Source organism: Pleurodeles waltl, chromosome 11, assembly GCF_031143425.1.
Source record: "Pleurodeles waltl isolate 20211129_DDA chromosome 11, aPleWal1.hap1.20221129, whole genome shotgun sequence".
NCBI classification, from domain to species: Eukaryota; Metazoa; Chordata; class Amphibia; order Caudata; family Salamandridae; genus Pleurodeles; species Pleurodeles waltl.
The window spans coordinates 31,723,509-31,746,272 of record NC_090450.1 but is presented as its reverse complement, the minus strand read 5'-3'; the positions used below and the strand labels follow the sequence as shown (position 1 = coordinate 31,746,272).

The window sequence follows — 22,764 nt, the reverse complement described above, 5'->3', positions numbered from 1 at the left end:
ATTGTCAGATTAAAGAAACAAGCAATATATTTTTCTTGCCTACCTTATGTTAGTAACTTGCTAATACCCCATACAGTATCTTAATCAATGGTGTATGATCCATTTTTAAACCGAATTCAGTACTACACAAAAGTGTAAGAAAAAAGCTCCACTGCCATCCAAAATGTCAGTGTCCCTTGCTCTAATATAGGATAGTGTCCATACTCCATGCACAGTGCTCTTGAGACACATGTAGCAATACATCTTTTCAACAACCAGAGACAAATTAGCACTTCTTACTTCTTACTGAAATCTCTAGCACCCACACATTGCCCTCCAGATTTGGAGGTAAACACAGAGCCTCACAGTTTTGTGTTTAAGTTGTTTAGTCACCCTTTCTTGTTTCTCATCCAACACATATGCCTTTGTTGTTCTGAACAAATCATCAATAAACATTATATTAAGCTCTGTCCAAATGTGTCCACGGTGGTCAGTTGCCTGTGCTTTGAATGATGAGGTTGGTTCCTGACTCCTTTCAGCTCAATAAGTGTGCCTGACTAATTTTTAGGAACCATGGCCCATATTTATACTTTTTTAGCACTGCATTTGCGTCATTTTTGGATTCAAAAGCCACGCAAACAATTATATTTTGTAAGTTTGTGCCACTTTCGTGTCAAAAAATGACACAAATGCGGTGCTAAAAAGTATAAATATGGGCCCATATTTTTTAAACATGGCTTTTTAAGGCAATCCATTAAAGTTTTCCCACCTATCAATTGCATTATTTGCTTCTATATTGAACAATGTGTTGTTACTTAACATACAATTACATTGTCCAGATTATGACCCTTAAATCATTATAAGTTGAAACACCATCAAATACTATGGCTATTGGAACTATACACTAATGAACTGTTTGGTTATCTTAGTTTTAAGGACCAAATATATGTACAAAATATGAAAGTTTTGCCATCGCCAATAGTATCATACAAATTATTGCACTGCTTTTCTGTCTCTCACTTTATGATCACCTGAGCACTGAACACTTTTCTATGAAACTGCAGATATAAATCTTACTTATGTCTACAATGTTTTTCTTTTTTCTTGCTCATTAACGATTTCCTTTATTGATGAAAGAAAGCTAATTGATTCATGTCTAATTGATTGTTACGCTTGGAACCTTCATTATATATGTGTTTGCATTCTCTGCCACTATGTACTGCATAGATTATTGTATCAAAAGACAAAATCGTTTAACAATTATTGTGCCAAAATTATTGTATCAGATGCAAAAATCTTTTTGTTGGTGTAGTAAGGAATTGCATGACAATGGAACATGATTTAATTGTTTTGAATATAACTTCATGTGAAATGAGTTACGAGAGCAAGTGTTAAGGAATTTTGCAATTGATACAGTCATTTTGACAACTTCAGTGCACTCTGAATACCAAAAGAATATTATTCATATAGCCTTTTTGAGCTCTTGTAATCAATTGCAGCGCATTCCTTGTAAATGTCATTGTCTTCAGTCGAGCTGTATGTCCCGAATGGTATCTTCAATATGAGACAATGCATTCAGTTTCTGGGATACATATTTACAGTTCTGCTCTGTTGCAGTTAAATACGCCTAAATGCAATTGCAGGCATCACCTGTTTTCATGAACATATCAATGACACAATGAGCGTGTTCTCTATACATACATGTTTATGTTTGCTTCATCATCCTGTTGACAACATCACTAATAATATTTTAATCTTTCATCTCCACCATTGTGAAACACAGTCATATGTACCAGTATCAATGTGTTGCTTCACTATGTGAACTGTTCATTCATCCATGACTGTGCTATACAAAAACCACTTATAAATAAATAATTGATTTTGGTATCCTTTTTTAATTTCTGGAACAATGTATGTGTTATGTTGAATATTCTTAAATGAAGCACATGTGACTCTTACCAACCTCATGTAAGATTAGAAGGTATGGGTGCAGGTTAATGTTTTAACCTCTCCTCTAAATCCACATGCTTATGGATTTTCATGACACAAATTCTACGATTTTGTAAATTTCAGGGTTTGCAACAAGAAAATGTGGTTGTCAAATGTACTAAACCCATTTAGCAATTCAAAACATATTACAGAATTGCTAAATGGGTTTAGGAAATCATACAATTTGCTCTTTGTAAGGGATAAGTTTAGGGCGTCCCTTCCAAACAGTGTTTTCTTATGGTAGGTATTAATGTTTTGAGACTGATATCTGGGTACAAAGCATTAATATTTTACTAACAACTCAAAGGAGGTGATTAACTGTTCACAAATCAAAAGGGATCCCCTAGAGAACCTTGTGATTTGTTCCCCAAAAACTTTTTTGGAATAGGCAGTGGTCTATGGGACCCTGCTGACTCTTAAAAGATAGATTTACTAACACATTCTGTTTTGCGTTAGGAAATCGGACTGAATAAAAAAAATGCTTTATTTGAAAGCAATCACAGACATGGTAGTTTGCTGACCACAGTGGGCTACCATTCTTGTGATGCCAGCAAACTGTAGTGCATCACATTTTGTGACCTCCCTCATTATTATGCATGAAGTAGGTTGAATTGCAACCAACAGCAATTCAGTATTTTGTTAACTGACCAAATAGTACATAGATCAGTCTGCAAAATACTATATACTTGAGGAAAAAGTGGTTGCACAAAATGCAACCAATTTTTTGTAACCCTGATTAAGTATGTCTCGCCCATTATGAGGTATCTATTTTGAAGACTCACATTTTTCTATTAGGTCTCAATACTAAATGATTTTTCATGATGACACATGCAATGATAATAAGATTGATACTTAAACTTAGTAATGAATTTATCTTAGGAGGTCCTACACAACGAAGAGGTACCAACAATTAATAAAGGTTTATCTTTCACACCACTGCAGCATGTCAGATTAGTTAATTCAGAATCTTTCTGTTACTTTTAAAAAAGAAACTGAAAACGTTTTGGGAATAACACCACCTGCAATCTCGGTAATGGAAAGAAATAATGCTGCAAATGAATTTCTCACACTGAAGCAAAAGAATGTACAAAGAGTAAAAACTCAAGAAGACTTGTTGGATGCACATCTAAAAGATATTGCCTAATCTTTGAGCAATGAATATACTCACTATACAGACAGTGGTTTAAGGCAAAATTATCATTCTTCACCAAACTGCTGAATACATATTCAGTTGAAATATTTCCTAAATATGTTTTACAGGATTTAAAACACCTGAAGTTTGATAATTCTAGACTGATAATGAGTAATAATTATTTGAAAAAGAGTGAGGTGGTCATTCTGACCCTGGTGGTCTTCGACTGCCAGGGTCATGGTGGCGGTCGCCACATTACCGCCGGCGTAATACAAATCCCCTTTCGGCCAGGGATTTTGTGGTGGTAGCACCACTACGAAATCCCTGGTGGAGAGGCTACCGGCCACAGGAATTTGCATTCCTGTTGCCAGTAGATGTCTTCCCCACCCTCACCATCTACCCAAGAGCCCCCCATCCTCCTTCCCTTATAACATTCCCACCCCCCACCTCCCCAAACCCCCTAGTAACTCCTGCAGCCCCTGCTCCCAGTAGTGACCCCCTCACCCCACCTGATCCCTGTACTTACCCCCACCCTCCCACATACACATACTCACCCACATGCACCCACAGACATGCACACCCTGACACTCACACTCACAACACCCTTACACTCATGCACAAACACACACACACAACACCCGCACAACACCCCACTCAAACATGCACTCACTACATTCACCTCCATTGACACGCATACACACTCCACCTCCTCCTTTCCTCAACATACATACACACATAACCCTCACCCCTGTCTACATGCATCCACATTCACTCACACACGCATCACCATCACCACATTTACATACAGACACACACGCACGCAGGCAGCCATGCACAGACACTCCCCTTCCCACCCCCATTCAAGACATGCATTCACACACTCACATACATACATTCACACCCCCTACTCCCTCCAAATGTGGAGGACACTTACCTCATCCGATGAGGTGCTCCTCCCTTAGGGGACGGGACCCAGCGCTCCCACCGCCGGCAGCGCCCCGCCATCAGGACACCACCACTCCGCATTACTGCTCATAATGCGGCTGGCAGAGTGCTTTTGGCAGGTGGTGCTGGTGGTGGAACTGCCTCTGCGCCTCTGACTGCCAGCATGACTACAGGAGGATTTCCGCCCAAATTGTGGCAGAAATCCTTCAGTACTCGTATTATGGAGGTCAGAAGACTGCCGTCAATGGTGGTCTTCTGACACCCGCGGCTTCGGTGGTCTTAGGAAAAGACTGCCAAAGTCAGAATGACCACCATAATGTTTGGAAGTAAAAAAAACTACAATAGTAGGGATAGGAGATATGACGATTTTGTGCTTCTGAACTTTCAGATTGTAATAGAAATCATTGGTTTCAATTGGGAGATGAAAATGCTATGTCTTGGTGGGAATGACACTTTGAAAGATGTTTAAACCAAAATTACATTCACAGTTTAATGAAGTAGTACAATGAGGCTTACTCAGTGATGATTAATATATATAGGTATTTGAAGATCAATGTTCCTGCTATACTAGTGATTTAATTTTTAGGGAAAGCTCCCAAGGGAATGTGGTGCCCTACCTTTAAACTTGAGTTATGAGGCATAGGAGTTCTCAATGGAAGGATCTCAGAATATATAAATAATGTACACTATCAACTTTATTATGCTCCTTCTAAAAAGACACAAAAGATTTCTTCAGTCGGACTTAGAGAATTCCAAGGGCAATGTTTTCTGCCTAGTAACAAATGAGGCCTGAAGCTCCTACACAGGCATGGCATAACAAACAGATTTGGAAGAGAATATAATTTATTTAATCCCATGATCAGCAAATTTAGTTTGACATATCAAAATGTTTTTAGACGTAGGCCTAAATGAGGGTGTGATACATCTGGTTACAAAAGTAACTTCAAGTGAACCAGTCAGCAATAAGGAAAGAGGAGATGTAGCAGTAGGGAATTTGGGCTGCATGAAAAAGAGACATTTGGGGTTAATAAATTAACATCTGTAGAAAGAGGTTAGAATAATGATGTTGGCACTTCTCATATTTGTCAAGCTTATTACAAGAAGATGGAAACATTCAATTCTGCTCAAAACTAGTTTTGAAAATAACGAGCCGTTGATTGTGAGCCATGACTAGGTTTGACAAAAAAGTGGACATTTTGCATTATAAGACTGAATAGCATCATGGCAACTCAACAGTCTGTTGCCCTCCAGAGTTAAGGTGAGAATCCAATCCATAAGAAGCTCATAGTATATTTAAAATGTGTAACCAACATTAATATTTTAGGTCCTGAACCAATGATTTACGGAGAATTGAACAATAGCACAGCCTCAAGGAAAATAATTGCTGTACCTTTTATTGAGTGTTTTGGAGACCCATTGAGAGGAAAGTATATTTTCAAACAGAACTTGGAATTGGGTTTTTGAGTACTTCTTATTTCATGAGTAACTGTAATTCTAATAGTTGAGCACCATGAGTACCGCGAGTAATTCTACCTGTTAGCTAATTCTAAAGTATGGTTCAAAAAAGAGAAAGTTAGTGATTTTAAATGTATAAAGGCATTTTCCTGTCCTTTGCTTTGCACTGGTCTGCTGTATGTTCTTTTTGTCTTGTGCCACTCTGCATACTGTTCTCAAGTTCCACTGTTCATCATCATCCTCCTTCAAATCACATTTACCCTGCTCAGTTTCATTCTTGGTTCATTCTGTACACTTTTGAGAAATGCCACATTTTTTTCTAGCGCCAACAACTCTAATACCATGCCAGATATAATTTTGAACTGAAAAATTAACTTCATTGTCATAGCTAAAACATTCTTTTTGCCCTATCTCCAGCTCTGGCTACTTCACCTGCTGACTCACAATGCTAGTGTTTTTACTTTGCTTGGTGATAGAGACTCCAGTGTCTGTTTCGTGCCCTGTGCCACAATGTTGGTTAGCCTCCATCTTGCCAAATGGAAAACTTTACATTCTGTATTAATTTACCTCACAATGTTGTAGTAACTCTAAATGGCAAATTATAAACACTTCTCTGCTTCAAACCTTCTTCCTCAATGCTCGTCCAAACATACCTTCTCAATGCTGAACCCTTGCAATGATGTGTCCTTTACAGTCTGCTTCAACATGCCAGTGGCTGCAATGTTGCTCATGCGTAGTACCTCATGAATTACAGCATTAGTGTATGGAACCCTTTTTCGGTCCTCATACTGGATGACCTCAGAATCATCAATGGCAGCAGACAACTCCTTCTGAACTTTCTCTGGAGAGAGATATTTACAGAGATCAGATAAATGGCCCTACACTAACCGACAAATGCCTATAATTAGGACAGTTGTTGCCAACTAAATCTCAATTCAAGCCCTCCCAATCCCTCATTCATAATAGCTCTGTTAAATTCAACTCAAGTCAACCCCACTTAAATCATCCAATGCCTTAATACATTAAATAATATCCTCAATCCAAATACCAGTGTGTTTCTCTTTCTGGCAATCAGTATAGTAATGTCATTGTTTATTTTTGTCACTTTCATTTTTTGTGAAATCTGACTAGTTGATAGTTCTTGAACATCAAAATATCCATGAGTTATAAAGCCAGTAATACCACACTTATTTAATCATGTTTACTTACTTTGGTTTGAATGTTCCCTTTGCCAGTGTTAAAGGGCTTGGGTCTATATGTTCCTCTATTACACAAAAGCATGAGGTACTTCCAATGCAGAATGACCGCCAAATGCCAAGTGTACTATGTGTGCTTCTTCTAGTTATGACCAGTATCTCGGTTGTTTAGTGTTTCATCTACTGAATTCCATATGCATTATTAGGACTATAATATAAATGGGTGCTGAAGAAGGCATTATGCAATCAGTTGCTTTTGTTCTTGGGGGTTCTTGAGGGTTGTTTGGAGCCTTTGGGCTGGAGAAATCAATGCTACCTTGAGCTAAAGCAGGATTCAATTGTGCTGGTAGCTGCATAGATGTTGCATCTTCGTAGAAATTATATGGCTTTATCTGTCTTGAAGTGACGTCTAGAAGTGGTGATGTACTATTAGAGACCTAAGGGACCATTTTGATTTCAACAACTTTATTACATGAAGTATAGTTGTTAGTCATCCATTCATAATACTTTTTCCAGTGCCTAAAGGATCTAGTAAGAAAACATATACACAAGGATTTTTTAAACTTAAATGCATAGCTCTTTCCCAAACTGATGAGATCATCCACAGAATTATGTGAATTTGAAATAGAGTTCTTAGATATATTAGAGTAATAGTTCAATGATGTAGTCGCTTTAAAAAGTAGATTTAATCCACATTTAACGCCAACTAACACAAGATTGGAAGAGTGAGACGTGTTATGTGTTATGGAACACATCTGTTCTACCACATCCTTTGATTCAAGATATTGGTATGGTTTAGTTCTCAAAACGCATTTTGCCTAGCGTAAATGTATAATGCTTTGTAAGGTAGGTCTAGTTCCAATGACCGTGTACAATGGATGCTTTGATGAGTTGCAAAGTCAGTGCACTGCTTTATATGTTTGAGAGTTTTGTGAAATTTCACTTGTTTTCCTACTTTCAGATCTTACAATGCTTAGAGAATGACCATTGCCCAAAATCTTTAACCACAAGAATATATTTAAGTAGTGGCAATTAATTGGTGGATCGAGGATCTGAAATTAAACTAACTTGGGTAAGTATAAAATGGTCTGGGCTGGTGGAAGGTCACTGTAAAAATGGTTGAAGGGTTTATCAGATGCTAACTTTCAGTTTCCGAAATATCAGTCAAAGTCTCTAGCAGCAATTGTATACTTTAAGAGTAGCTAGAGCTGACTTATTGACTTTGGCAGCAGCTGAGAACACAAATCCTTTGGGCCCATCACATAATCTGGCAAACACTGAGAGGTTTTTGAGGAACTTCAAAATGTAAAAATCTAAAAAAATGTATGGTTTCAGGATACTAGCGGAGGTGATTGGGTTGTACAGATAGTGCAAATGTAAATATTTGAAGAAAAGCCTATACAAAATGTGTATACTTCCTGAAGTTGAGGTGGGAGGAGTTTTCATTTCTTGGAAGTCAAGATACCTGTATGTTTTTGTGTTTGCTAAGTGAATCTGCTTAAATACTTTTACAAAGTCATACTCTATTTCTGCAGTTAGATGGGAATAATATATGTATCAGCTCTATAATGTGACTGGTACACACCAAGGGCTTAAGCAGGGGGTATACTGATGGTTCTGCTATTCATTCTTTGCATAGCATTTATACATGCTACACTGAATTAAGCACATACTGCCTACAAACCCGGGGCATACCCCATGAACCTATGATGGTCCAGGCATCAGGCACTTCACTGTAAAAGGGCATTAATTCTTTAAAGATAATAAGGGTGGCTTGGCTAAAAACTATAGCTGCAAAGTATGATAGTGTACGTGAGAATATGAGCCCAACAAAAAAAAGTTGGACTACACACAAGTTCATGGGATGACTCTTGAACACTTGAGGCAGCAGTGAGTTTATGGAGCTACATTTAAAGACGAGAGTTTGTACTGTGATTATATAGGGGTACTAACACACATACAGTACATTGCTGAGCATAATCGGATGTACATGAGAATAGTGGGACATACCTGAGGGTATGAAGCTTCACAGTGCAATGTTATACTCTGGTATACCCAGAAATAAAAAGTAACACATGTATATATAAGTCTGAGCTGATTATATGTACCTGGAGAACAAACTTGTGTCTCTTCAAATACAAGTTGTGCTTGCCACTTGAAATCATTGTTTGGGCACTTGTATTTATGTCTATGTTTATTTATGGATGTGACTGTACATTGGATGGTTGGGGTTGCACCTCTGATAGTCTCATTGAAGTGACTGTATTTGGACAATTGCAGCTTTGCATGCGCTTACAAGGGTTACTCCATCTCATTCAGTGGTTTAGTCAGAACATTTGATGGTTGCTGCGCCAAGGCAATTTGAAACTGTGCTTGAGCATTTGAGTTCATGCCTGACTGTATGGTGATATAGGTTCTCACAGGTGGCTGAGTACAGGATGCTGCCCCTGAACATCTAACCACTGTTGTTGGGAATATGAAAGTTGTGTGTAATATAAAATTGTAACTAGACATTTGTGAATGGAAATGTCGGACTGGACATGGTCAATTGAGGCTGTGCATAGCTATAGAATAGGTATGCCATATTATGGATGTGTCTGGCCAGCTGAGGCTGTCCACAAGCATATTATGCTCTGCCCTGGTGGAAGATTATTGTAGCTGGCATTAGATGGTTATGCTAGAGGATATACTGGTTTGATCTGATCACATCATCATATATGAGGTGCGCCTGGATATTTTACGACTGTGTCCAGACATACAATCGAGGTGCCCTGAGGTTGTAGGTCAAAATGTAAAGCTGCACTAGGGAACTTGCAGGAGTTTGTGATTCTTCTTTTCTCAGAATATGGTGGCTGTATCTGGATACGTTGCAGTGCAACTGCACTATGGAAACATTCTGCACCTGGCATATAATGATTAGTTGAGCCCAGGTTCAAATATTTCTATTAATTGAAAAAAAATTTGTTTTATGAAACTTACACTATTTGTAATTATTTTACTGATGTTCATTTTTATGGCTTCCAGTTTCCAAGGACACTTCACATCCCGTCCTGCTGTGCCAGCATCATCAAAGGGAATATGATATCACATGCTGTAAACAGAGACTGTACCAAGGTTGGATGCAACCCCTGGCATTTGTGGAATCAACATCATTGATTGTTTCACTAAACATGCCCATAATAATCTATCAACAGGGCTACCTGTGAACTGTGCTTGTTTTGAGCAGCCGTGACACTTGAGGCACGCAGTGTGAACTCAGCCCTTTTGCCAGTATAGTCAATGAAACATTCATCTCTTTTTTGGACCTTCATGCCCACCCCCCCCCCAAATAAACATCTTTATTTAGGTTTGCTAATCTACCTAACATGTCCATGCCTTGGTCTTCTAAATTAACAGTACACAAAGTATAACAAAATACTTCTATAGTACTGTTTGCATTCATCCTAGACCCACCTTGGATTTCTGGTTGATTCACTAGATAGAGCAGTGCCCAGCGTAAAGCGGTGGTGGTGGTCTCCAGCCCAGCTCCAAAAAAATCATTCACAAGGCCGATCATGTTATCCTCATCAAACGTAGAAGTGATATCTTGAGAGTCCTGAATTGGAAAAAAACATTCACATTCATCAGATAGGAAATATTAAATAAGGATGGTGCATGGTGAAGATACCCAGCCCGGAGGACTGATGAATGACATAGAAGACTTTTGTCTTCTTCAAGAAATGACATTAATGAAAATTAAAGCATCATATTATAGAACCAAATTCTACAGAAAAAGACCAGAACCTTGTAATAACTATAATTGAAATTAAAGCTTTAATTTGAAAGCAAGGATAGATAACATTTGATATTGAAGACTGGGGTAAGGTTATATTCTGAACTCTTAGATGAGTCGGTAATGAATGTGAGCTACCCATATCTTGAGGGGAGTGGTAGGAAGAAGGTCTTCAGCAATGGCATGTGTAGAATCAATGACTCCAACATGAGGAGGATGGTTAGAGTGATATCTGCGTCATTAAATGAGAAATTTAGCAGGTTACGGCAGATAGGAAAGAAGGAAAGAATATTGGAATCCATCAAGTGGGCAATGGGTTAGATTTATTGATTTGTCTTTGTTCTATAATGTGCTTTGTGTATTGCCCTTCAACCACTTTGAAAATCTACATCAATGTCTTTGCTATAATTCAGTAGGTATCATTGGTTTGTTGGGGCTGTGTTTATATATTGATCCTCAAAGAACTGCGGCAAAGACCTGACTTGGCTACGCTTATTGAGGCCTGTGGCCAAGTTTCTTTTTACAGAGAAATTGGGATGTTCATGAAACTGCCAGATGCTCATTGAAGGCTTCATTGAAAAGACAAGGTATTTGAAGCTTGGGTTAACCAGAGCTCTAAAGCCACAGTATTTTGTACATTGATATGAGGTCTTCTATTCTGAGATCCAGACGATAAAGATCACTCCACAAAACCCTTAATCTGCAGAGATGGAATAAAAATTGATATGGACTTTACTCCATCTGATAATCACTGAGTGAAATAAAGTTTGCATCCACTGTTGAAATTCAGCAGGTAAAACCTGTCAGGATTTAAAAGGGGAAAACAATACACAGTACTGGACCTGCAGACTTTTGTGGAGTAACCACCAAAACTATATTAGCTTTCAGATCAGAGGTTGTGATTGGTGGCAACGAGAGGACAGATTCTATGGATATTACTGGCCAATGATTCACTCTACACAAAGGGCCTCATTTTGAGTTGGCAGGCGGTGGAGGCCGCCCACCAAACTCTTTTGGACGGAAAACCACCACTCTGGTTTTCCGCCCGCCGGCCCAATTATGAGTTTTCCGCTCAGCCAGCCGATGGAAACAGCATTTTGGCCCACTGGCCCAGCGGAATACTCACCACAACATTGACGCCGGCTCGTAATCAAGCCAGCTGCAATGTTGCTGTGTGTCGGGTGCAGCAGCACCCACTTTGCTTTTTCACTGCCTGTAATTTGGGCAGTGAAAAGCGTGATGGGGCTGTCAGTGGGGGCCCCCGGCACCCTGTCTCCACCAACCTTTGCATGGTGGTGGGACCGCCATGCAAAAGCCAGCAGAGAGGGGACTCGTAATCCTCAGGGCAGCGCTGCTTGCAGCACTGCCCTGGCGGGTTACGACCATTGGTATTGCCAGGCTGTTGACTGGCGGTGCTGGTCGTCGGACCACGGCGGCTCCGCCACAGTCGTAATGTGGATGCCGGACTGCTGCTCTGGCGGCAGTTTGACCTCCGCCAGATTCGTAATGAGGCCCAGAGTCTGGCTATTGTTTTTGTAATCTGAGGAGCTTCTGTATTTTGTTATTAATTGCTCTGGCATTTATTATATTTAAAGCATTGAAATAGGAAGATGAAAAAAGTCATGTGTGTGATAAGATCCCAGAATGCATCTTGGTGATACCCCAGTTACATGACAATGTTCCTAAAAATCCTCATTGTGTCTTGGTTTATCTTATGGCCACTTGTGTTTCTTACATGCTAGATCAGCTTATTGGAGGCAGAACAGAGCAGCCAATGTGGCAGCAGTGAATACTCACTTGTGATATTTTATTTAGGTAAAAATCAATCACGTCCTGGGGCTCTTCAGACAATCCATTCTCTTTGTGACTTTTGATTTCCTTCTTCACAAAATCCTCCACATAGGCCTTGCTTTCGAAGATATTGTTATGAGGTCCTGGAAGACGCCGCATCAGCCAAGGGAAAACATCAAAGAGCTGGAGGGAAAGGCATTGGAATTGATTAAGTAGAGTATCCTTTTTGTAAATACCTTCAACAAAACGTAGTCAATTGAGACAAAGTTCTTTCCGAATATTTTTCTCGCTCTACAATAGCTGTATTTTAGATTGTTGCTAGACATTCGTAAAGATTTTTTCTCTTATCTATGTGTGTATGTATGTGTGTCTATGCCAAACTGAAATTAGCAAGTGTATTATCAAAAGATAGGCCATAAGAGAATAAACTGTACTGTATAAGTGGTACAATGAAGGGATTAGGGAAGTGACTTGGGCCCTTATGTACGAAATTTCCAATTTGCATTTCCTAAAAAGTAAATCATAAGAAATTCAAATTGGAATGCACTAAATTTGTGATTTCCTAATAGCAATTCCTAAGGTGTTCCAATCGCTATTATGAAATCGTAATTTTGGAAATACAAAACCATTCCTACCTACGGACCTAAGGCCCCCCCTTAAATCTAAGGTTGGAAAAAGTGGTGCTCTTGTAAAGCGCTCCTATGCCTCCTGGTGAGTGTTCACTTCAAGGCACTGAGAAAAGTGCATTTTGGATACCTTTTTGGAATTTTCACATGGTTGCCAATGAATTGGATTCAATGGTAATGGAATTTTCTAAATATCCTTTTGCATTTAGGAAACACATTGTCGATGGAGTTTGGAAATCGCAACTAGGAAATTCTTATTTGAGATTTCCTATTTTGGTAATCACAAAATGCAATTTCCTAACGGGTCGAAATTGAAATTCAGTACGCTACAAAATGCAAAAAGCTTTTGTGTATGTGGTCCATTGAGATTAAATCTCTCCTTCTTACATCTTGGGCCCACTGTGGACCATTACCTTGAGTGCCCTCCTCACAAATATATAAATAAATGGTCATGCGCATGCAATACAAACTCTGATGATGGTGCCCTCTCTTTCTTCAAGACGCACCCACCAGGCGAATAATAAGGAACACAAATTAGGAGGGATGGTTCTGTAGCCATGAGGCTTTCTGTTATTTACTCCTCTAGGCGATGTAAGGAAGGATAGTAATACCGTGACTGAGAAAGGATTGGAAATATGAAACACTGGATAACGTCTAGCGGACCAATGGCAGTAGTCAATTTCAGAGCAAGGTGGCTAGGTAGGGACTTACCACTGCAATCTCTGAAAACATTTATGAGGTATGGGTGCATGATTATGTCTGTAGAAAGATGCATTATTTCCTCCAGTAGTGAAATAGTGTTCCAGAGTCCTGCACCATCTTTCAAATATTGAAATATTCCATGATTTCTTTTAAAAGCTGTTCAGTTGTTTGTATATCATGCAGGCCACCTGTCACAGAGAGTTGCAAAAAGGGCCTACTGTAAGAGATGGATTTGCATGGTAAAATTAGATACTTTCTCAGTCTGGAACAAAAAAAAATTCCAAGCCTTCTTTTTCCTCTTGTTCAGATCTGACTGTTCTGTGTATGTGCCTGAATTCTGGTATTGTTATTTTAACAGAATTTCAACACACAGGTTGAGCATGGGTATGCGCATGAAGGAAATGTATTGTGAGCAATATATTGATTATAGGTAAATGTAGTGCAGAGTACCTTTATTAACCTATTCTACACAATACATTTAAAATGTATTTAGTACATCCACAGTTCTTATCTGCATTCCTCAATATATTTTCCTTGTATTTTGGAAGGGGTATTCCTTTTTCTTCCTTTCTCCAGGAAGCTCTCAGACATTTCTCTGCATATCGCCTGCCCCAACTTATTACATAGCCTGTACCCCCCAGTGACCATCCCTTCCCTTTAGAATCAGATCTTTATTTTCTATGTTGTTGTCTCATTTCCCAGTTCAACACTCAACTTCTGCTGCCACCCTGTCCCACACATTCCCAGTATCTCTTCATGTGACCCCCAATATCCACACCTTCCTACCTGTTGTCTCTCACAGCCTTAAACGTCACATTTACTACTCCTATTGTCCCCTAACCCAGCCCCACTTGTTAGCCCATCCAGCTCCCAGCTATAGATTAACAAAGTCTCCCTCATCTTTTTGAAACTCCAGTATTTTGCCATTGCCATTCCACTCCCCTACTGTTGATCTGCTTTGCAACTGTGTTGTCAACTTCACAACATGATGAGCTCCTTAGTGAAAGAAATGTATTGTTGTGCATGAGTGCCCCTGAATTATTTAATATTTATAGACCAAGATTGCTGTAATTTTGACTGTCTGGACACTAAGGGCCTTATTTATACTTTTTGGTGCAAAACTGCACTAACGCAGTTTTGCACCAAAAAGGTTTGCACCAGCTTGCACCATTTTTTAGCACCAGCTGGGCACCATATTTATGGAATGGTGCAAGCTGGTGCAAAGGGTAGGCTAGAGTAAAAAAAAAAGGACTTTAGTTGGGTGGGGCTGGAGGTATGGAAGAAGGGGGTTTAGCACCAAAAAATGCAGGTTAGAGTAAAAAAAATTACTCTAACCAGATTAGCGTCATTTGTTGTAGCCAAACTTACCATACCACATGAATAAAAATGAAATGCAATACTTTCCTGTACTTACCTGGGATGGGGTCCCCCATCCTCCGCAGTTCTTCTGGTGTGGGTGGGGGTGCCCCTGGGGCCTGGGAAGGGGACCTGTGGGCTTATTCCATGGTGTCCCACCACGGAAATAGGCTCACCGGTCCCCTAACGCCTGCCCTGACCCAGGCGTTAAAATAATGTGGCAAAGCAAGCTTTGCACAATTTTTTGACCCCTCCCATGCACCATTTTTGCACTGGAGTTTAAATATGGCGTTAAGGCCATAGAGTCTTTTTTTGCACGGGAATGCCTCTCATTAAGGCAAGGTAGGTTTCCACTTCCAAAAAATTACTTTAACTCCATAAATTTGGGGCTAGACGGGTTTAACACCAAAGTATAAATATGGAGTTAGCTTTGCACCAAGTTAGAGTCAAATAAAATGACACTAATTTGGTGCAGACAGAGTATAAATATGCCCCTAAATGGTTGGTAATGAGCTTCCATTGCATGTGTTTTGTTCCGTAAACAGAGCAAATGCTCTTGGATACGCCAACTTTTGGATTTTAAGGCTGTGCATGTCCACTGAAAAGTGCACACAAGTTCTGCAAGTAGCATTAAAGACAATTACATGTAAGACACAGCTTGACTTTTGCCACCCATGTACCTAGCTAAACCCAAAAAACATGACTTGAGAAACAACCATGACATACTGCGGACAAGAATGCGATGTCAGAATATCAAAAAACCCAGTTTTTTACATTCAAATAACAAATCTGATATTGAGTTAATCCATTGTGTGTGTGCTCGGATGCATAATGCGCAGATTCAAAACATGTAAGTTGTACTTTTATGCATGTGGAAAATGAAATCATGAGGTGAAAGAGCTATGTTTTCAGGAAACCATAACACCAGATTATTGTAAAAGTCTGGCGAATGGGGAACCGAACACAACTCTGCCCATTCACAAAGTGAGGTGGAGTTATTGAAGCTTTTTGGGCACTCTGCAAAATTCAGTGTAGGGGAACTATATGAACTCTGCCCTGGCCTAATAAAAGTCTGTTTTTGCTAATAGTTTTAATTTTCCAGACAAGCTATTCTAAGTTTTTTTGTTGGGAAGGCTTTCTATTTCTTGCTCATGTTCAAATGACAATAGAGTGAACATCGATGGTGAACCCCCCCATGTTGTGTTGCAGGTATTATTCAGTATCTCAGCAGTTTCGATGACAGTGCAGCATCACAGGAAAGTAGTATGAAGACAGTCCCATTGCATTTCCCAACCAAATCCATATGTCCTTCATTGACCAATTTATTCTACCTCTTCATTACACTTGAAATTACTCACAGTTATCATCATATCTCAGCCCCTCCATTATGGTTGGCTTCACTATTGGCTCTTCTCACATTGTCAACCAACAAAATGCCCAAAGTGATATTTTAGTTTAGAGAAAAAATACAGCAAACTGAACTGTAGTCATGTATTGCGGTTGTATTTTGTTAAAAAAAAACAATGGGGGAGGTGTGTCTGGCAATAAAATGTGTAATGTTTTTCCTAGCTGCACAGACAATTATGGCCTATGGGATTTAGATTTCAGTGGATGGGATATCTGCCACCATTTGGCAGAGTAACCTGTCTGCAGAGTTCTAAATCAGGCCCTAAGTCAAGTTTCGTTCTCTACTGACAAACAAATCTGTTTGATTGAAATAATTTGTGTGTGAGGGTGAGGTCAGGAAGTAAAGTGGGATTAAGTGTCTGTGATTTTTGTATTTTAGAGATAAGATACTCTGTTACAATTTGTTCCAATAAAATCTATTTATCCCTTTACTTTCCCTGGACTGCAGTGCATCGTTTTCCCCACTGTCTACTTACACCAGACAGGATATCTATAATCTGCATGTTATGCATGACCTGTGTGACGTCTCATTCAGCTGCCTCTTTGGAGTCAGGGTAGAATTGAAAGCCGATTGGAGAAGAGTAGGGACAAGTAATAGAAGATCCCTAAGTGAGTTGGTGTCATATTTAATCACATCCCCTCCACCAAGTGTATGAAGTATTTGATGTAAATTGAGTCATACCTCAATAAATCGCACAGCCCGGGGAAAAAGCGATAGGGGTTTGATGAATTGATGGGAAAGGGAATTTGGGGAAAGGTGTGACACAGGAAAACACAACACAAGAAAAAATGTCATCAGGGCAATGAGAAGCACATCATCATCAATCTGTTGTGAAAGGATACAAAGGAAAGAGTATGACACAATTCAGTTAAATACATTGCAAACATTCCTTCTGCCCCAGAGACCCAGGGAGTTAGATATCTAAATGTTTTATCATCTAGGTTTGAAAAAAATCAGATTATGGAAAAGTGAATTGAACCCAAAAAGCATGATTGCTAAAAACAAAATGAAACTCTTTTGCCAATTTGGGCTGTGCAACTGTACCCTCCTCTTGAATGTCTGTCACTCTTGGGTGCCTTTCCGAACTGTTCCAGAGGTAATCAGCAGTGTTGAGCTCAGCCTTCACCTTTTGTTCATGCAGGAGAGGAGAAGGCCTGCAGATTGTAAAACAGAAACAGTATTGTAGAATCAAGGAGATGGACAGAAGGAAGGTAAGCTTCATGAGAACTGTACCAAGAAGACTCAGAGGCAGAGCAAAAACAAGCGGCATTTCACGTTTTTCAGCATTGCAGCACACAAACTCAGCAGCATTATCCAAATCAACGCACCTCTCCATTCCACACAGAAGAGTACTAAGCCTCACAGTCCTCATCATCATGATTTCCTTTGTAGTCGATAACATCCTTTTTCTAGCTGTTAAGGTAGTCCCGCCCTGAGTCCTGCTATCGTCTTCCTGACTCTTGACTCCGTCACAGTCCACTCCTGACCCAAGCAAGATGGACCTGTAGTGCACTGATGTTGAAGAACAAGTAGAGATACAGAATTGAAGTATTTTGTGTAGATTTGTGTTTGTTAACTAAAGTGACTGGTCTGGTCTCTGTAGAATCAGTCAGTAAAATTTTCGATAAGTTTGAAAGGGCCATTCACCTTCAGGAAAAATGATCACTCATCAGGCACCAAACATTGCAATTAATTGAAATAAAGTTATTAGTTGAACACCCTTCCTCGCTGCCTGTTGCCACTTAAATCCGCAATAATCACTCACACTCACTCAATATATCATGATTCATTAGTGCAATAGTTGTAGTTGCCACTTCCAATCTAAGTATGGTGATAGGTACACTATTGTATCTTTGATGCAAGCAACACATTGTAATTTGGCATTGGCAGTCTTGTATATCAATGATCTTCTGGGGCAGCACTGCTAAGTGATGCCAACAAATGATAGGCATGAGAGGTAGGGGGCATTGTCTCCAATGTCCTCAGGGAAGTGTGGAGGATTCTTCACTGCACATTGGTCCAACTCCAATCCAGCCATACATGTGACTAAAAATGATGGGGCAACATAAATCAGACATAACATTAATGTTCAACATTCAATATTTACAAAGTTCTATGGTGGCACTGGCATGCTCAGTAAGGGAAGTAGAGTTTGTCCTCCAACTCTGGTGATTCGCCCAGAAGTTGGTCAGCTAACACACTTGACTCTGATCAATCATCCTTCTCCTTTGCTGTTTCAGGAACGGTCTAAGCATGTGATAGGAAATGTTGCTTCATTTTGATCATGGTCAATCTCTCCACATTTTAAGGAGAGAGACTGGTCTTTATCTCTGTGACAAGTACGCCAGCTGCAATAAACACATGCATGGTACTACTGGCTCGACCTCTTTTGCCTTTGTGTCTGTACTGGACTTAAGTCCTGCCACTTGAAACCAAGCCAAAGCAAAGGTTAGGTCTGATTCTTCTGTTGCTGTTATTGCCAGTCTTTTTGTTGCTGGTGTTGGCTGCTCTGAGGCAAGACTGCCCTTTCTGGAAGTTGAAGGCAGCACCTGAGAACTCTGGAGTGGGACTCTAATTTCCAGCCGTTCTTCTTCCAGGTCTCTGGCTTGCTAAACAATCCACCTCTTGTATTTGGAAACATTTCCTTCAGAAAAAGGAATGAAAGTGGGCACACATTTTTTGAACTATGGATCAAGTGGCATATATGTACTCTTTGTATTTGTAATTGTCTTTAGGATTTATAAATAACATTATGCCCATAAGAGTCAAAGCACTGCTAATGGATAGAAGGTGCCAAAAGTGAGAGCAATTAAGGAATGGAAAAGAGTGAGTCCTTCAGTTGCTTTTGAAAGGCCATATGGGAATTTATGCTGGCTATGTAGAGTGGCAACATGTTCCATTCAGAGAATGTGGGGCCACCTCATTTAGTCTTCCGGAACCTAGGGATGATCACCTTCCTCTGAGAAGAGGATCTCAGTTTCATTTTAAGAGAGTACCACTGAAAGGCTGCCTTCAGGGGTAGATAAGCTGTTGTTGCTGAGCCTAATGCAGCATACGAAGGGCTTTGAAGGTCACCGGCTTCGTAACCGGTAGCCAATGAAGGAAGCGCAGGCCTTCTCTCACCGAAAGACGTTTAGTTATATTCAGTACCAAACAGGCAGCGCCGTTCTGAATCAGCCTAGTGTTTCCTGAGACAGGATTTATTGATGTTTAGATCTAATGCATTGCAGTAGTCGATGCGAGACATGATCAAAGCAATAACTACTGCCATTCTGGGTTCCAATAGGAGGAGGGAAAATATTTTTTTCAGGATCTTAATAATGTAAAAACAAGAACTAGAAGTCTTTTAAGCCTGCGTATTAAAAGTGAGTCTGTTGCGAAGATAACTCCTACGTTTTTTGCAGATACAACTGGCCCCAAAACCTCTGACCACACTGAGAGCTATGACTAAAGACAAGGAACTCTGTTTTTTCTGCATTTAATTTCAGACTGTTCTCCTTTATCCAGATACCAATGTCCAACATTCAGTGTTTAAACTTCTCTGCCACAGAAAGCAAGTTATCAGATATTGAGACAATGATTTGAGTGTCACCTGCGTTAGACAAAACGTGAAAGCCAAATGATTGAACCAGACTTGCAAGCAGCACCACATGTAGATTGAACAAGGTGGGGCTGAGCGAGGACTCTTGATGCACCGCTGAGGGGAGCTGAAAAGTGGCTTCCCTGAAATTGCTGCAGATGACAGTCTGGGTTCTGTGGGCAAGAAAAGAGCTCAATTATGCCAATGAGGTGTTCCTTAGCCCCACCTGGTGCAATATTTGCACCAACCAGGATAGGGACACTGTATCAAATGCTGCAGATAGATCCAGCATCACTGGGATGGCCATGCCACCCTGGTCCACTTGACACCAGAAGCAGTCAACCGCTACAACCAAGGATAAATCCTTACTTTGACCACTGCGGAAACCATTCTGTGGGGGTCCAGAAGGTCGTGAGTGGCAATGAATCTGACCAAAGTCTGGTTCGTGTATTTTTTAAAACAATTGGCTGGTGCAGGTAGGAGCAAAAGTGGGCACAATTTTATTAAGTCATCTGGTTCCCCATTTGGCTTTTTTTGAGGGGCTGGGGAAAGACTCTCGTCATAATTATCTGATTGAAAATGTTTTCCAAAAAAGAGGCTATCAAATCCAGGACCACTTCAAGGACACTGGGGGGGCAAGGGTCCTCTGAAGAGCTTGACATTAACTCCATCAGTGAATTCCTGATCTGCGTGCACGATATTAGGGGAAAGGTGTGAATAATTCCAGAGGGTTCTCATACAGTGGGATCCTCTACCTCACACAAAGAGGGAATCCTATCCTCATTGGTATTAAATTCTGAAATATTTTTAAGGAATTTCTCATTGAAATAGACTGTGACACTACTGCAGAAACTTTGTGAATTTCTAGGGATTGTTTCAGAAGGGTTACAGAGCTCTTTCACCACCAAAACAATTAATTGGAATTATTGCTAGCCAAGCGTATTTTGCTGGTGTAGTAAGTTGATTTGGCCTTCACAATAGCCCATTTATATGTAGCAATAAGCTCTTTATGTTTCATCTTCTCCTCAAGAGTAGGGGTAGCCCTCCACTTACGTTCTTGCCTTTGACAATGTCATCTGAATTCGTCAGAGAAACAGGGTGCAGATGTGTTTGGTCCTTGTGCCCATCTTAATTTTTAATGGGGCAATATCTTCAACAGCCTCGATTACTCAGGCATTAAAGTCTTCTGGCGTCGGGGTCAGTAGGATATTCCTTTTCTCTGTTTCACCCAGTGCAGCTTCTAGATCTGTATGAGAAATGCTGTTTCAACTTCTAAAAGAAGTAGGCGTGCACTGTTTTTGCCCCACTTCCCTCTGTTGTTTGACATTGAAAGTGACTAACATGTGGTCCGACCAGCTAAGCAGAAGAAGCTCACCAATCTTCAGGCCTGGATGATTAACAAAAATCCCATCAAGAGAGTGTCTGGCAGACTGTGTGGGAGCTTTAACCGATTCAGAGTATTCAAACGCTCAAGTTAATTGGTGACATCTTTACACTCCTTGTCTTCCATATGGAAGTTGAAGGCATCCAATATGGTACAGTTAGGGCTAGCAAAGAAGTGTTTGAGAATTTGGTCCCATACCGCAATATACTGAGTGCAGGAACAAGAAGGGTGGTACATACGGAGTCCAGAGAAAAGAGATTGTCTTTGAATCTAAACTGTGCTATCTCACAAACATTAGCTGACTCAAAACTGATAGGCTGCAGCATGCAGTTAAGGGAATTGTTCAAAATAATAGCTAATCCCCCCTCCTCTGCGAGAGGGCCGGTCCATTCTGATAGTTGAGTAACCCAGAGGGGTGGCTCCACCTAGATCGGAGCCTGAGTCTTCCTTGGTTCAAGATTTGTCAACATATAAACAGTCAATGTTGTGAAGTTCAATCAACTCATGTATCTCAATACTACGTTTGACCAAGCACCTGGCATTCAACAGGGCACACATTATCTTCCCTTGAGCAGGCTCCCCCCAGTCCTTCTGATTTTCCTTACTGTTATGAGTGTGTCTGCCAGGGTTTACAACAAACTTAGGGTCTCAAATGCAGTAAGAACATATATGGTTCAAGGTGTTAGCTGGGTGGAGAGTGTTGGGGGCCTTTTTCTCCTCTGTTGGCCACCAGCTCATTAACGCAGCCCAGGAATAATCAAGTGACTTACCCTCCAGGGTGGTTCCATGCAGCATCCCTGCGGACTGGTGCAGACGGCCTTGCCTTCGGCGTGCCAGTGGCACATTCACTTCACACTTTCACGCACTGGCCTGTTTTTATGTGCGATCAGGCACATAGAGTCAGTGCTAGTCTGCTGAAATCCTCCTCTCCTTGGCCCAATCAAAATGCCAGTTGGGAAAGGAGAAAAATCTCTGTGCCTCCAATAAGGCAAGCAGGAAAGGCAAAAAGGAGTGCTCTAACTGACTCCACCAAGAAGTACCCAAATAAAGTCCAGAAAATGCTGTACAAAATGATTTCATTTTGCGAGCTAGCATTACAACCTTTCAGACACCTTCTTTAACTGGTCCTGAAGGAGATGCAACAATGGGATAGCTTGACCCATTGTATTGTCCTCTTTGCTAACTTCATGTGTGAAAACCTCATAAGGGAGTAGCATCTGTGTCAGGCATTTGACTAGGACCCATTTGTCCGCATTCATGGGCATAGCTTTCCCAACTGCATCCCATCCTATTCGATTGACAGAGTCATTGATCTATCTGTGTTGCTCAAACAGGTGTTGCAGCATATAATAGATTGCGTTCCAACGTGTTGGCACCTCCTGTATCAGGGCTTTAACAGGTACTCTATTAGCATGCTGTATAATTCACAACTGCTTGAGGGCTTTAAAA

General features: G+C 40.4%; 1 protein-coding gene across 1 annotated transcript in view; it reads right to left on the bottom strand.

Moving 5' to 3' along the window:
- LOC138265302 (cytochrome P450 2J2-like) overlaps window positions 1-22,764 on the bottom strand; it is a 120,087-nt gene that overhangs the window by 30,271 nt on the left and 67,052 nt on the right. The window contains exons 5-7 of the mRNA XM_069212910.1: window positions 12,266-12,442; window positions 10,150-10,291; window positions 6,154-6,341 (exon numbers count right to left, since the gene is read on the bottom strand). Coding sequence (XP_069069011.1) covers window positions 6,154-6,341; window positions 10,150-10,291; window positions 12,266-12,442 — 507 coding nt within the window. The remainder of the gene's footprint in view (window positions 1-6,153; window positions 6,342-10,149; window positions 10,292-12,265; window positions 12,443-22,764) is intronic.